This window comes from Silurus meridionalis, chromosome 7 (genome assembly GCF_014805685.1).
Source record: "Silurus meridionalis isolate SWU-2019-XX chromosome 7, ASM1480568v1, whole genome shotgun sequence".
Taxonomy (NCBI): domain Eukaryota; kingdom Metazoa; phylum Chordata; class Actinopteri; order Siluriformes; family Siluridae; genus Silurus; species Silurus meridionalis.
In genome coordinates, this window is record NC_060890.1 from 26,578,978 (window position 1) to 26,592,910 (window position 13,933).

Consider the following 13,933-nt stretch of genomic DNA (forward strand, 5'->3'; position numbering starts at 1 on the left):
CCCTGATGAAGGCCTCTAATCATAACACACCAGAATGTGATTTCTGCATTTCAGTGCCTCCATAATAATAAAATCAGGGCTGCATTACAAATCACAACAATTATATGTTTTATTTTCAGTTTGAAGTTAAAGTTGGAGAAAAACAAACAGTAAATATTTATAATTTCCTTAAATATAATTAATTAACCAAACAAATTGCTGCTAATTACATTTCTTCTGCTTCTCCTTGTTAAAACCTAAATATATTTATATATTCATATATTGCTATGAGCTTCTTTTGGAACATCTCATTCAATATTTATTCTCCATCTACTGCTATAATAACCACCATTTCTCTATTATATTATATTATATTATATTATATTATATTATATTATATTATAATTTAGTTTTAAAAATGGAGCTTTAATAAATTAGTATTTATTAATATTTAAAGGTAAAGTGAATTAAACATTTATTTTTTTCTTCTTTATCTTCATTTTCTTCTTCTTATTATTTATTCTATAATTATTATTATGTCTCTATGTCCTTTGTGATGTCACTTCCCTGCCCCCTGATATCGTCACTTCTTGGTTTTCTTGCGCACACAGACACTGCAGGTGAATATGAGAACAACAATAAATCAGATTCTACAATAAATTGAGGGTCCATAATGACATTCTTGGAGGCTTGGATGGTAAAAGCTTTGTGGTTTTGGTGTTACTGGACCTTACCGCTGCATTTGACAGCGTGGATTATGCCATCCAGCTTTTACCAGCTAAGACTACTCAGCAAGGTCAAATCATTCTTGTCCCTAGCTGACATTGAAAAAGCTATACATGCCTTCATCAGCTCGAGGACTGACTACTGTAATGCCCTTTACACTGGACTCAACCAATCACTTCTAAATCGGCTCCAATGGTACAAAACGCGGCAGCTCGTCTTCTCACCAACACCTCCAAATGCTCCCACATCACCCCTGTCCTCCGCTCGCTTTACTGGCTTCCGGTGCGGTTTAGGGTGGAGTATAAGGTTCTGCTGTTTGTGTTCAAGGCAATCAATGATCTGGCCCAGGCCTACCTTACCGAATTAATAACGGTCTACCAACCAGCCAGAACTCTCCGCTCCTCTGGACTTACCTCTCTGGTTGCTCCTAATTGCAACTATAAAAAGTTTATATGATTTGCTGTCCAGGGACCAACGCTGTGGAACGCACTTCCAGCACACATACGATGCGTCACTGTGCTGAGTGTTTTTTTTAAATCGCAGTTGAAAACTCATTTATTCAGACAAGCTTTTACTTGTAGCCCTGATTCAACTGCTATTTGATGTATATTGCGTTTTTATTTTATTTTTATTTTATAAATTATTTCTTAATTTTTTTTTATTTTAAATTGTTTACTTTTAATAAATTTGTATTTTTAATGTCTATATTTTGCTTTACTGGAACGCACCTTGTGCTCCTTTTGGTGGTTGTAATGCGCTTTATAAATACAATTTGATTGATTGATTGATTGAATAAAACCTGTTCCCTAAATTAAGTCGTGTCTTCTGATGAAAGTTCCATGCTCCTCCTCCACCTCCTCACACACACACACACACACACACACACACACCCCAGTGGACCTCTATTTCTTCTTCTCCATTTGTTTCTGTCCTGTGAGGAACTGCCAGATTCCTTCTCTGTAAAACTCGTTGGCGTAGGCATACAGCAGAGCGTTGGAGAACGGAGACAGTTTAGCCACAACTGGGAGAACCTGCGAGAAACATACAACACATTAACACAGAGACCATCATCTCACCACCATACGCAACAGCTGTAGTGGATCTGTGATTATGAGGCTCAGTGAGTCGGAGTGCTTGGGCACTGCTTTAATTATTATTATTATTATTAGTAATCATTTATATTTACTCAATTATTCATATAATTTATTCATTCATAGCAGCAATATTATTTTGTAATTGAATTATTGTTGTTACTAATTTAAATTAGCGTAAAATCATTAATATTTAATTATAATTTTAATAATTTATTATTATTATTATTATTATTATTATTATTATTATTATTATTATCATTATTATATTCATTGTCGTTAAAATTTTATATTTTGTGTGTGTGTGTGTGTGTGTGTGTGTGTGTGTGTGTGTGTGTAAGGTCCCTGTACCATTCTGAGTTTTGGTGATAAATCCGTTGTGTTCTCGAAGCAGGCGTACACACACATGATGACGTACGGACCCCAGCAGAACAGCAGTGTCTTTACAGGCAGACTTGTGTTAAACTGTGCAAACACACACACACACACACACACACACACACACACACACACACACACACACACAGATCAAATGTTGAAACTGAGAAAATTCCAATACCAATTATCAAGAAAAAAACGGTAATTTTGAATATGATGGCTGCAACGCATTTTTTAAAAGTTGCAGGGCCGTGTTTCCTACTGTGTAGCATAACGTCTTCTGTCCATATACAGTGGAACCCATTAATCTCGACCTCGGTTAACTTGCCAACCCTATTAAGTCGACGATTTTTGAAGTGGAACCGCCAAATTCTCGCTTTGTCTTAGCATTTTCTCATTGGTTATGTCGATTTTTTTATGTCACCGAACCCTAATATCTCGAGCACAAGGGGGGCAAATTTGCCACGTATCGTCGGTTATCTCGATCGGCACTGTGCAGCCGCAGAAGAACTCGCGGAAGTGGCGGAAAAATCAAGCCTTACAGATGCTACAGGTGTAGGATAATTTTCAGAGCTGTGTGTCAGAGTGAAATGACTCGAGAATTTAATTTTGACACTGGTTAGCTTTTTGTAAAAACGAACACACGTTTTTAGTGATTTTGTGAGCGATCCTTGTGTTTATAATGTTGGAGAATATAATAAAGGTTGGTATCGAGAATCGACGGTGGTTGTATTGTATACTGGTAAATCTCTGCTGTTAGTTGGTGCACATATGCCTTTTGTTGTTAAATGTTATTCGATGAACGGGAGGCAAAAGCCAAAGTGAAAGCAAAACAGTTTATTGCAACACAGGGCAAAGCACTGTTGATGTTCCAAACACAAACACTCGCCTTGAAAGTGAATATTGCGGTGGTGCGCTCTGGGAGCCCGGTCCACTAAGCCCCAAACTGAAAAGAGGCAGTCTGTATATATAATTCATGGGTGTGCTTGGTAGAAGCGCAGCGCTGAACAGCACACGGGAGAACGTGGGATGAGCAGCAAAAGCATAGAATTAACAACGGCAGGATCGGGGGAATCCGCGATGTGCTTTGGGAAGAAAAGTGCAGCCGGTGAGAGAGAGCAGAGTCCGAGTGGGAAGGCACGTACCCACTACGCATGCGCGATAACAACGGCCGCCGTGAACCAACATATACCAACAATGTGTGGAAGTGAGGGGTTTAAATAGGAGCTGGTGATGAGTGCTAAATGTGCGCGATTGAAGCCGGGAGCTTCAGAGAAAGTGGAGGTTTGACAGCCGCCGAAGGGGGCGTGGCAGGTGGTTTCCTGACAGTTAACAAACATGTATGTATTAACGCACATTTATTAACGCACATTATGTACATAAAGAAATTTCAAGCACGTTAATATATTGCCGCCATATTGGTTTTCGTTTATCTCGATCATCGGTTATCTCAACGCTTTTTGGCGTCCCCTAGGCCCTCGACATAACCGGGTTCCACTGTACATCTGGGTAATAAGGAGAGCAGTTGGTGAAGTTTTGAGAGAGGAATGTTCTCCTATATGTGTCTGATACGTGATTCTAGCTAAACAGTTCTGGGTTTCCTTTGTTGTGTTTAATGCACCAAATGTTTTAAATGCTGAAAGGTCTAGACTGCAGACAGGTCAGTTCAGCACCCGGACTCTTCTACTACGAAGTCATGATAAGAATAGATGCAGTATGCGGTTAACATTGAGTATAGCGTTCAACATTGATTGACCCTTTCTAAATGTGCAAGCTGCCCATTCCACGGACACTAATGAACCACCATACCATCAGAGATGCAGCTTTTAGAACTGAGCGCTAATAACAAGTGAGATGGTCCCTCTCCTCTTTAGTCCGGAGGACGTGGTGTCCATGGTTTTAAAAATAATTTAGAATTTCTATTAATCTGACCAAAGAACAGCTTTTAAATTCAACAATATCTTCTCAACATTTGATATATTTTCTATGTTCTATTGTGAATAAAATATGGGTTTATGAAATAATAGATTTTGACTATTTGATATATATATATATATATATATATATATATATATATATATATATATATATATATATATAGTGGAACCTCGGGTTACGAACGCCCCGGCATACGTATAATTCAGGTTACGAATTGCAGTTCATCAAAATTTTTGCCCCTGGTTACGAACAAAATTTCGGGATATGAACGTCGCGCACCAAAAAATCACAGGCAAGTCGGTTCTTTTCTTATCGCCACCCACGCTCTATCCACGCGTATCGGGATACGAACTTTCTAGGTTACGAATAAAGTACCGGAACCAATTAAATTCGTAACCCGAGGTTCCACTGTATGTATATATATACTTCCAGGACAGCGGAGACTCCCGGCACATGTGGCAGGGCATCCAGGCGATCACGAATTACAAGACCACATCACCTGCTTGTGACCATGACACCTCCATCCCAGATGCGCTGAACGACTTCTACGCCCGGTTCAAGGTGCAGAACAACGTGGTGGCGAGGAAGACCATCCCTCCACCCAGTGACCAGGTGTTCTGTCTAACCACAGCTGAAGTTAGGAAAACTCTATGCAGAGTTAACCCACGGAAGTCTGCTGGACCAGACAACATTCCTGGCAGAGTGCTCAGGGAATGTGCAGAACAGCTAGTCTTTACCGACATCTTCAACATCTCCCTGAGCAGCGCCATTGTTCCTACGTGCCTCAAGACGACGACCATTATTCCTGTGCCGAGGAAGTCTTCTGTCTCCTGCCTCAATGACTATCGTCCCGTTGCACTCACACCCATCATGATGAAGTGCTTCCAGAGGCTCGTCATGAGGCACACACAGTTTAAATCATATCATCAAGTTTGCAGATGACACGACCGTGGTGGGTCTCATCATCAAGAACGACGAGTCAGCATACAGAGAGGAGGTGCAATGGTTAACAGCCTGGTGTGGAGCCAACAACCTGTCTCTGAATGTCGACAAAACTAAAGAGATGGTTGTTGACTTCAGGAGAACACAGAGCGACCAATCTCCACTGATCATCGATGGATCCTCAGTGGATATCGTCAAAAGCACCAAATTCCTTGGTGTTCATCTGGCGGACAACCTCACCTGGTCACTTAACACCAGCTCCATCACCAAGAAAGCCCAGCAGCGTCTCTACTTCCTGAGAAGGCTGAGAAAAGCTTATCTCCCTCCCCCCATCCTGACCATGTTCTACAGAGGGACCATCGAGAGCATCGTGAGCAACTGTGTGACCGACAAACATCTCAACAAACATCTGAACTGAACTCTCTCTCACACACACTTACACACAACTGTGTGACTGATCTGAACAACCGGACTCAACACACATCATTCACTTCACACACCCAGGTTTCAGCACCATTCACACTTTTCACTATCGCAAAATGTGTACATGCCGTTTGTTGCTGATCTTCCGGGACTTGCTCTTTTTGCACAATATTCTGTCCAAATCCTTTGGTCACTGTTCACTTTATTTTGATTGCTGCTATTGTAGAATTGCACAATTCTGTTTACATTTTTCTGTTTACATTTTTCTGCTACTGTGCACCTTATTCTGTCACGACAGGTTTTACTGGCGGAGCTATTACTATTTTTATTTTTATATTTTGTGTATTGTCCTACACTGTTCTGTGTTGTCCTGCACTGTCCTGTGTTGTCTTTTGCACTGTTTGCACCAGTTGCACACATGCACTTTATGTGTCGAGGATCTTTAGTTCCTGGCCCTGTGTTCTTCTGTTCTGTGACTGTTTTATGTTGTTTTATGTAGCACCTGGGTTCAGGAGGAACGTTGTTTCATTTCACTGTATACTGCATCAGCTATATTGGTTGAAATGACAATAAAAGCTTCTTGACTTGAATATAAATTCAAATCTATTATTTCATAAACCCATATATATATATATATATATATATATATATATATATATATATATATATATATATATATATATATATATATATGTATGTATTTGTAAGGAGTGTGAAAGATGCTACCTTGAAGTTGTGGATCTTCCTGAAGTAAGTGTAGATAGAGGAGTAGGAGGAGTACATGATGAGTAGAGGAAACACCAGGTAAAGAACAGTGAGGGCCACCATGTAGGTAATGTAACCTCTAAACATTACAGAGCAGGAAATACTGTATTACCGTTACAGGAGTTATAGTCACGCTATAACATTACTAACAGTGTTCAGAGTTCAATACTGTCTTTAGGCAAAGGTGTGTATGTTGAGAAGTGTACAGAGTGTGTGTGTTAGTGTGCGCCATGTTACGAGGTGTGTGATGAGTTGTTTACCTGTCTCCTCTGGTGTAGTCTAGGGTGCAGCCTACATGCATGGGCTCGAAGTCGAACACACCCCACCCAATGAAGGGTAACGGCAGAGCGGCCCACAACACGGCCAAACCCCACATGATGGAGCTCATGGGCAGAGATGTGCTCCAAAACATTTTCTGCTCTGAAACACACATCACTTTGACACCCAGGTACACGTAATATTTGTAATACAACTGATTAAAATAAACTCACTGGTGCAATACATGTGATATCGGTCCCATGCTACAGCGCCAAGAAAACTGATTCCTGCCAAAATAGACACCATGCCCTGAAAAGCGTGGATCTGGCAACCCCCAGAACCGAATGGCCAATATCTACAACACACACACACACACACACACACACACACACACACACACACACACACACACACAGAATTTTACACTGTAGACATCAATAACAGTTTGAACTCATGAATGTGGTGAGGTGATCATGGTATAAGATGATAATCCATGTCTAGCTGTGAGGACTTACACCATTATAATGTTCTCCAATTCATCTCAGGACCTTCTTCACCTCCACATCTAACACCTACACCTGTATCATCGCTTACATGTATTTAGTGTAGACTGTTGTGTGTAGCATGTAAACCTGAGTGTGTAGTGTCTAAACCTGAGTGTGTAGGGTCTAATCCTGAGTGTGTAGTGTCTAAAACTGAGTGTGTAGTGTCTAAAACTGTGTGTGTAGTGTCTAAACCTGAGTGTGTAGGGTCTAAATCTGAGTGTGTAGGGTCTAAACCTGAGTTCGTAGTGTCTAAACCTAAGTGTCTAGTGTCTAAATCTGAGTGTGTAGGGTCTAAACCTGAGTGTGTAGGGTCTGAACCTGAGTGTGTAGTGTCTAAACCTGAGTGTGTAGGGTCTAAACCTGAGTGCGTAGGGTCTAAACCTAAGTGTGTAGGGTCTAAACCTGAGTGTGTAGTGTTTAAAACTGAGTGTGTAGGGTCTAAATCTGAGTGTGTAGCATGTAAATCTGAGAGTGTAGGGTCTAAACCTCACTGTGTTCAGTGTCTAAACCTAAGTGTGTAGCTTGTAAATCTGAGTGTGTAGTGTCTAAACCTGAGCGTGTAAATCTGAGCAGGTAGCGTGTAAACCTCAGTGTGTAGCATGTAAACCTGAGTGTGTAGCGTGTAAACCTGAGTGTGAAGCGTGTACCTGAGTCTGTAGCGTGTACCTGAGTCTGTAGCGTGTAAACCTGAGTGTGTAGCGTGTACCTGAGTCTGTAGGGTGTATCTGAGTCTGTAGCGTGTACCTGAGTCTGTAGCGTGTAAACCTGAGTGTGAAGCGTGTACCTGAGTCTGTAGCGTGTACCTGAGTCTGTAGCGTAAACCTGAGTGTGTAGCGTGTACCTGAGTCTGTAGGGTGTATCTGAGTCTGTAGCGTGTACCTGAGTCTGTAGCGTGTAAACCTGAGTGTGAAGCGTGTACCTGAGTCTGTAGCGTGTACCTGAGTCTGTAGCGTGTACCTGAGTCTGTAGCGTGTAAACCTGAGTGTGTAGCGTGTACCTGAGTCTGTAGCATGTAAACCTGAGTCTGTAGCATGTAAACCTGAGTGTGTAACGTGTACCTGAGTGTGTAGCGTGTAAACCTGAGTGTGTAGCGTGTACCTGAGTGTGTAGCGTGTACCTGAGTGTGTAGCGTGTAAACCTGAGTCTGTAGCATGTACCTGAGGTAACTAGCGTATGCAGATGTCAGACCGTTACAGCTGAGTCCAAGATCAGCAAGTGCCAGACTGAAGACAAAAAAGTTACTTGGAGTCCTGAGCTGCTTCACCTTCAGGAAGGCCAATATGGATATGAAGTTTAAGAAGAACCCAAGTAAACCTAAACACACACACACACACACACACACACACACACACACACAGTTGTATCCTGTCAACTGACCTCATTTCACACAATAGTTATGCATTAAAAGACCTCGTTTTTTGCATCATGTTAAAAAGTCTACTGGTCTTTGTTTTCTATACAATCTATGAAGCTAATGTAGCGACTGAAGCAAGCTGTTAGCAATTAGCATTGTGCAATCTGTATATTAAAATCAACACACACTTGCATATAAAAAGTATAAACAGATTTTATATATATATATATATTTAATAACTTTATTACTTGTTAATAGTAACACCATATTGCTGTCAAGTTCTGGATCCTGATTGGTCAGAAGTTGTTCTCCGTAACAGCACATCTGTCAGTAGCTCAGGTTTATATTAATGCGTTTTGCATAGTAACATCTGATCAGTGGTGGAGAGTAATGAAGTAAATGTAATTCGTTTCTGTATTTAAGTAGTTTTTTTGTTCTGTACTGAAGTGTTTTTATTTTTACTGAAACTTCACTACATTTCAAAACCAAATATCTTCCTTTTTACTACATTTTGTGGACATAATTGTGCATTTTTATTTATGACTTTTTAGTTATAACTGTTCAAGTCACCAATCAGGGTTGAGCACACGCTCTGTTTTACACGTGTTCACAACATACGTGACCTTATTTACGTGATTTTTTTGTTAAGTAGTTGAAAAGAAGGTTTTGTGTTCATGATCATTATAATAGAAATCAGTCAGTGTTTAAGTCATTAATATCATTCTATTAATAGATCAGTGCGCTGAGAGTCACATTTGAGTCTTTTCACATAAACTGAGGTGATCAATAAAGAGTCTTAAAAATAAAAATGATAATAGGAACATTATATTTATAATTAATCAGTACTTTGGATATTTAAGTACATTTCAAGGCAAAAACTTTTGTAATTTTATGCTAAAGTTTAAAGAGAACACTTTTACTGGAGTCACATTTTACTGCGTCTCTACTTTAACTCGACTCGTGCCCCGCTGCACCTCAGTCACAGCACACACTCGACATAAAACTCGTCTTTTAAAGTGGATTTTGTTTTGCGTGATGTATGGAAGCAGTCTGCAGTGTCAGAGCTTTGCAACACTCAGATGCACAGCTGGAATTTTTACTTTTCTGCATTCACTGATTCTAATAAACAGTTTGAATGAAAAGCATGTAATAATAATATTCTATTGTGAATAAATATTGGCACCTACCCCCCACCAGCAGCACTGAGCCGAACACAAACATGTCGAAATCACTGAATCCCTCAGGCAACACGTGAGACGACATTGTGATAAAAATGTAAATATCACTAACGATGTCAGCAGTTGCTCCACTCCTCCTTCAGCCGATTCTGAAATGAGAAGGTTTTAAACAGAGCAGCGTGATTTTTATATCCTGTTTCACGTGAAAGGCCATGAGAGAGAGTGAGTAATGCCTGGAGGAATGTCTTAATACACTGCTGAGAAAAAGAGAGAAAGAAAGAGAGAAAGAGAGAGAGAGAGAGAAAGAGAGAGAGAGTGTAAGAGGAGAAAACATTTCACAAAACACATTACACAATAGCAGAGAAACACAATTCCATTCAATTCAAATCATTTTCTATTTGTATAGATGAACATGGTCTCAAAGCAGCTTTACACAGATAATGTGGTGATTAAACGTAAATATGTTCTTTGTAAGTATGTTTGTCCCTGATGAGCAACTGTGGTGAAGGAAAAACTCCCTGAGATGGCATAAGGAAGAAACCTTGAGAGGAACCAGACTCAAGAGGGAACCCATCCTCATCTGGGTTGCACCAAATGTCCATTTGAAGCAGATATACAATGTTGCGGGGTACAGTGATGATGATCAGAAGCAAACTGCACTCCCGAGTCAGTGCAGCAGACCGCCAAAACCAACTACAGTCCAATCCGTCCTCAACGCACCCGTTCTACTCCGGAATTACATGGAACCACCCAAGGTGTTGATTAGAGACCGTCTCAAGCTGCACAGAAGTGTGAAGATCCAAGGAGGGGAGAGGGGCAGGAACAGTGGTCACTGGAGCCTCAGGAGCATGTTTAACTCGACCGAGAGAGAGAGAGAGAGAGAGAGAGAGAGAGAGAGAGAGAAGGATATGGATTATTAAGTGTAACTATTGGTGTATGAAAGTTAATGTCACTGTGCAGTTTGGACTCCGGCAATCTCGCTATGGCAGCATAACTAAAAGGGAGAACCAGAAGGTAACACAGACATGAGGGATCTCTGGGATAAGAGACGACCCACCACACCACCGTCAACAAACCTGAGAGAACGTGTGAATGTGAGGGGACGACAGCATACAAATATACCAAACACACTGTGCACTACTCTATACTTTTTGTTACTCGTTTGGGCCTCTTTTTATTATTATCTGCTCATTCAAATATCTGAAACAATCTTTCCATCCATGTCTATCATTCTCTCTATCATCTATATGTCTATCAGTCTATATCTAACTTACCATCTGTTCATCTGTTCATCTGTTCATCTATCTATCTATCTATCTATCTATCTATCTATCTATCTATCTATCTATCTATCTATCTATCTATCTATCTATCTATCTATCCATCCATCCATCCATCCATCCATCCATCCATCCATCCTCCTGTTAAGTGCTGTTGCAGAGAGGTGATGATTTGGGCTTATTTTGCAGCAACAGGACCTGGGCATGTCGTTATCATCTGTATACCAAAGTATAAAGTATAAACATTATTATTAGTATTATTATCATTATTATTATTATTATTAAATGTTTCCTTATTATTATTCTGATTCTAATTGTCATTACATTTGCACAATATGAATAATTATATAATTATAAGGTGATAATTGTGATATTTGTTAGCATGTGATTTATTAAACCCTCCTTTGATTTGAAGCCGAAAGCTTGGCACATGTACGTTTCGTATGTTTTTGAGCAGAAAACCCGACTCCTGTCTGCTCTAATCCCGATTCACTGCTGCCAGCTGATTAGCGCTGAGGATTCTGGGTAACAGCAAACGCTGCTCATGGGAACGGAGCTGCAGAAACCTGAGTGCAGCTCCAAAAGAGCCGAACGTCCATCTGAGATTCAGCTTCTTCTTCTTAATGTCCACATGAAGCATTGAATTGAACTCACAGCAGCATAGAAATAATTAGTTAATGTTGATGTGCTTTAAAAGACAGATGGCACATAAACACATTGAGATGTTTACTAAACATAAAAGGAAGGAGTCTCCAGCTTCAGTACTTTATAACAGAAAGGCGAGAGGTGGTTCCAGTGCTGGTTTAAAGTTTAAGGCTCTGAGGTATTAATCAGAAAATCTGGGTTTATGGCTCAGCACACTTGCCACTGTTGGACCCCTGAGCAAGGCCCTTAATCCTCTGTGATCCAGGGGGCACTGTATTACTGCTCACCCTGCACTCTGACTCCAACTTCCTAACAAAGATATGCAATGAATAAATGCTGCAATGTGACAAGTAATAAAGAAAATTCACAAATATTAAACGCAACAAAAGAAAAACAGAGGTTTTTCTCCAACAAAGTAAACATCACTCTACAGCTATAAAGTAAGAAGGGATGGGTATTGATTACATTTTTTTTGGTACCGATACCAGTTCTCTGATACTGGTCTTATTGATACTACCGTATTTTTCGGACTATAAGCCGCTACTTTTTTTCCCACGTTTTCGAACCCCGTGGCTCAAACAACAAAGCGGCTAATTTATGAATTTTTCCTGGGTTTTTCCCGGTTTCACAAACTTCAAGCCAAAAAACTGAACCCCATAACATTAGACCAATGAAATTTCCGAACGGAAACGAAAAAAACACACCTCACCTGTGTTCTGAGCTGCACGGCATCGGGAGAAAAAACGTTTTTCTTAAACGCACGGCGATGCTAAAAGATAAACTCCCGAGAGAAATAGTTGTGAAAGGAAGGAGGAAGACAGTGAACAATGACTTTCTTGGTCGGCTACTGTTTAGATACAAGCCGTTGTAACGCGTTGAGTCTGGGTGAAGGGAGAGCTCACTAACTCCAGTTACAACAGAAATCATATAAGCACAGACAGGTTTCCAAAACTCGTGCTTTTTTATGTTTCTCGGTAACAGCGTTACGGGTTAGTCAAAGAAACTTAGAAATCAGCATCAGAAAATAATAAACACATAATCCTTGTCTTGAACACACGCAGTAATACTGGAAAAATGCGGCAGCAGGTTATTCCCAAAATACCGCTCTGCTCCTAAAGGAAGCGCAACATATTTCACCCGTTACACCGTGTGTAACATGTCTTTTGTTAAAGCCTGTGTAAAGTTCATTAGTTTCAGTGTAGACACCTGCAGCTTATAGACAGGTGTGGCTTATTTATGTTCAAAATAAAAATCTACGTAAAATTCAGTGGGTGCGGCTTATATATGGGTGGTAGTCCGGTAAATTACGGTACTCTATAATTTGGTGCAAAAAAGATGTGAAAAGATTTTGAAAATCTGGTTATTTTATTACTGCTGAATTTAGTAAAGTTACAATGTTACAGTTACAAAAACACAGAAAAATGCACATAAAACACTTTGTTAAAATAATAACTAACTCATTTATTGCCTACTTCACCTGGCCCAGCTGGAGTCCACTGTAGTGAAGGGCAATAGTAGTAGTGACAGCCCTATGACACTCTGAGGTTTATTCATCGTTATGGTGAATGGGCTGCTACTGGGTGTCTCAGAAGGTGTACCTTCGCTTGAGGCTGATGTGTTTAAATGTTTCTAGTTTATATTTTATATTGCATCTGACACTGATGCACAAGTTTTCCAATGTAATAAACACTTTTTAACATTTTAACTTTGCCACCATGACTGATTGCTTACACACACACACACACACACACACACACACACACACACACACACACCACGTGTGCATGGATATCACACATACATCATTCAGTTATGGAAAATGAAAAGCAGCAGCTTCTAATTCACCATTAACTATGAAGTATTCGGAGATAATTCTAATATCGATAACAGTAGCTGATTAGTAGTCTGGTATTGAACCAGTTACATACCAGTCCTAATAAAATACCAGCTCTCGGTAACCATCTCTAAAAGTAACTACTTTAACTGACTATAACTGGTTATAATATACTTTTACTTACAGTTTTACTTTTCTCACAGTACATCTTTATTTCCTAATCTACCTCTTTCTTTTGTTTGTTCATCTGTCCATCATTCTTTTCATTTGTCAATTCTAATTTATCTATCCATCCATCTGTCCATCTGTCTATCTATTCACACCTATATAGGTCAGTGTGAATACTGCATTTTGATTGGCTGGAAGGAAGTTGTGAGTTAAATGGCATCAGGATTAAACAAACAACAGCTTCATTATTCATAATTTGTCATTTGTATTCTTCTGAATTTATTCACAAATTATTTGACCATCGCAATTTAAATCCAAGCTCCACATTTAACCGTCCAATCAGATCACCAGAACGTCCCTGTCCTGTAAATAAACAAAAAGCAAGCTCGCAGCCAATGAGCTTCCAGGAAGGAAATAATCATGTAAATA

At 39.9% G+C, this 13,933-nt stretch overlaps 1 protein-coding gene across 1 annotated transcript; it reads right to left on the reverse strand.

The window, feature by feature from the left end:
* Positions 1-399: 399 nt before the first annotated feature.
* Positions 400-9,784, reverse strand: rgrb (retinal G protein coupled receptor b). The gene is made up of 7 exons (XM_046853195.1): positions 9,587-9,784; positions 8,203-8,359; positions 6,734-6,855; positions 6,503-6,662; positions 6,204-6,321; positions 2,148-2,261; positions 400-1,736 (listed from the first exon to the last, which is right to left on the reverse strand). Exons 1-7 carry the CDS (start codon positions 9,660-9,662, stop codon positions 1,608-1,610), a joined length of 876 nt encoding a protein of 291 aa, XP_046709151.1. The 5' UTR covers positions 9,663-9,784; the 3' UTR covers positions 400-1,607.
* Positions 9,785-13,933: the final 4,149 nt, after the last annotated feature.

Coding starts and splice junctions, on each gene's coding strand:
- rgrb (XM_046853195.1), bottom strand. CDS start 9,662: ATGTCGTCTCACGTGTTGCCTGAGGGATTCAGTGATTTCGACATGTTT. Junction 6,322..6,502: donor GACTACACCAGAGGAGACAG/GTAAACAACTCA, acceptor TGTAATGTTTAG/AGGTTACATTACCTACATGG. Junction 1,737..2,147: donor TATCACCAAAACTCAGAATG/GTACAGGGACCT, acceptor TGTTTCTCGCAG/GTTCTCCCAGTTGTGGCTAA.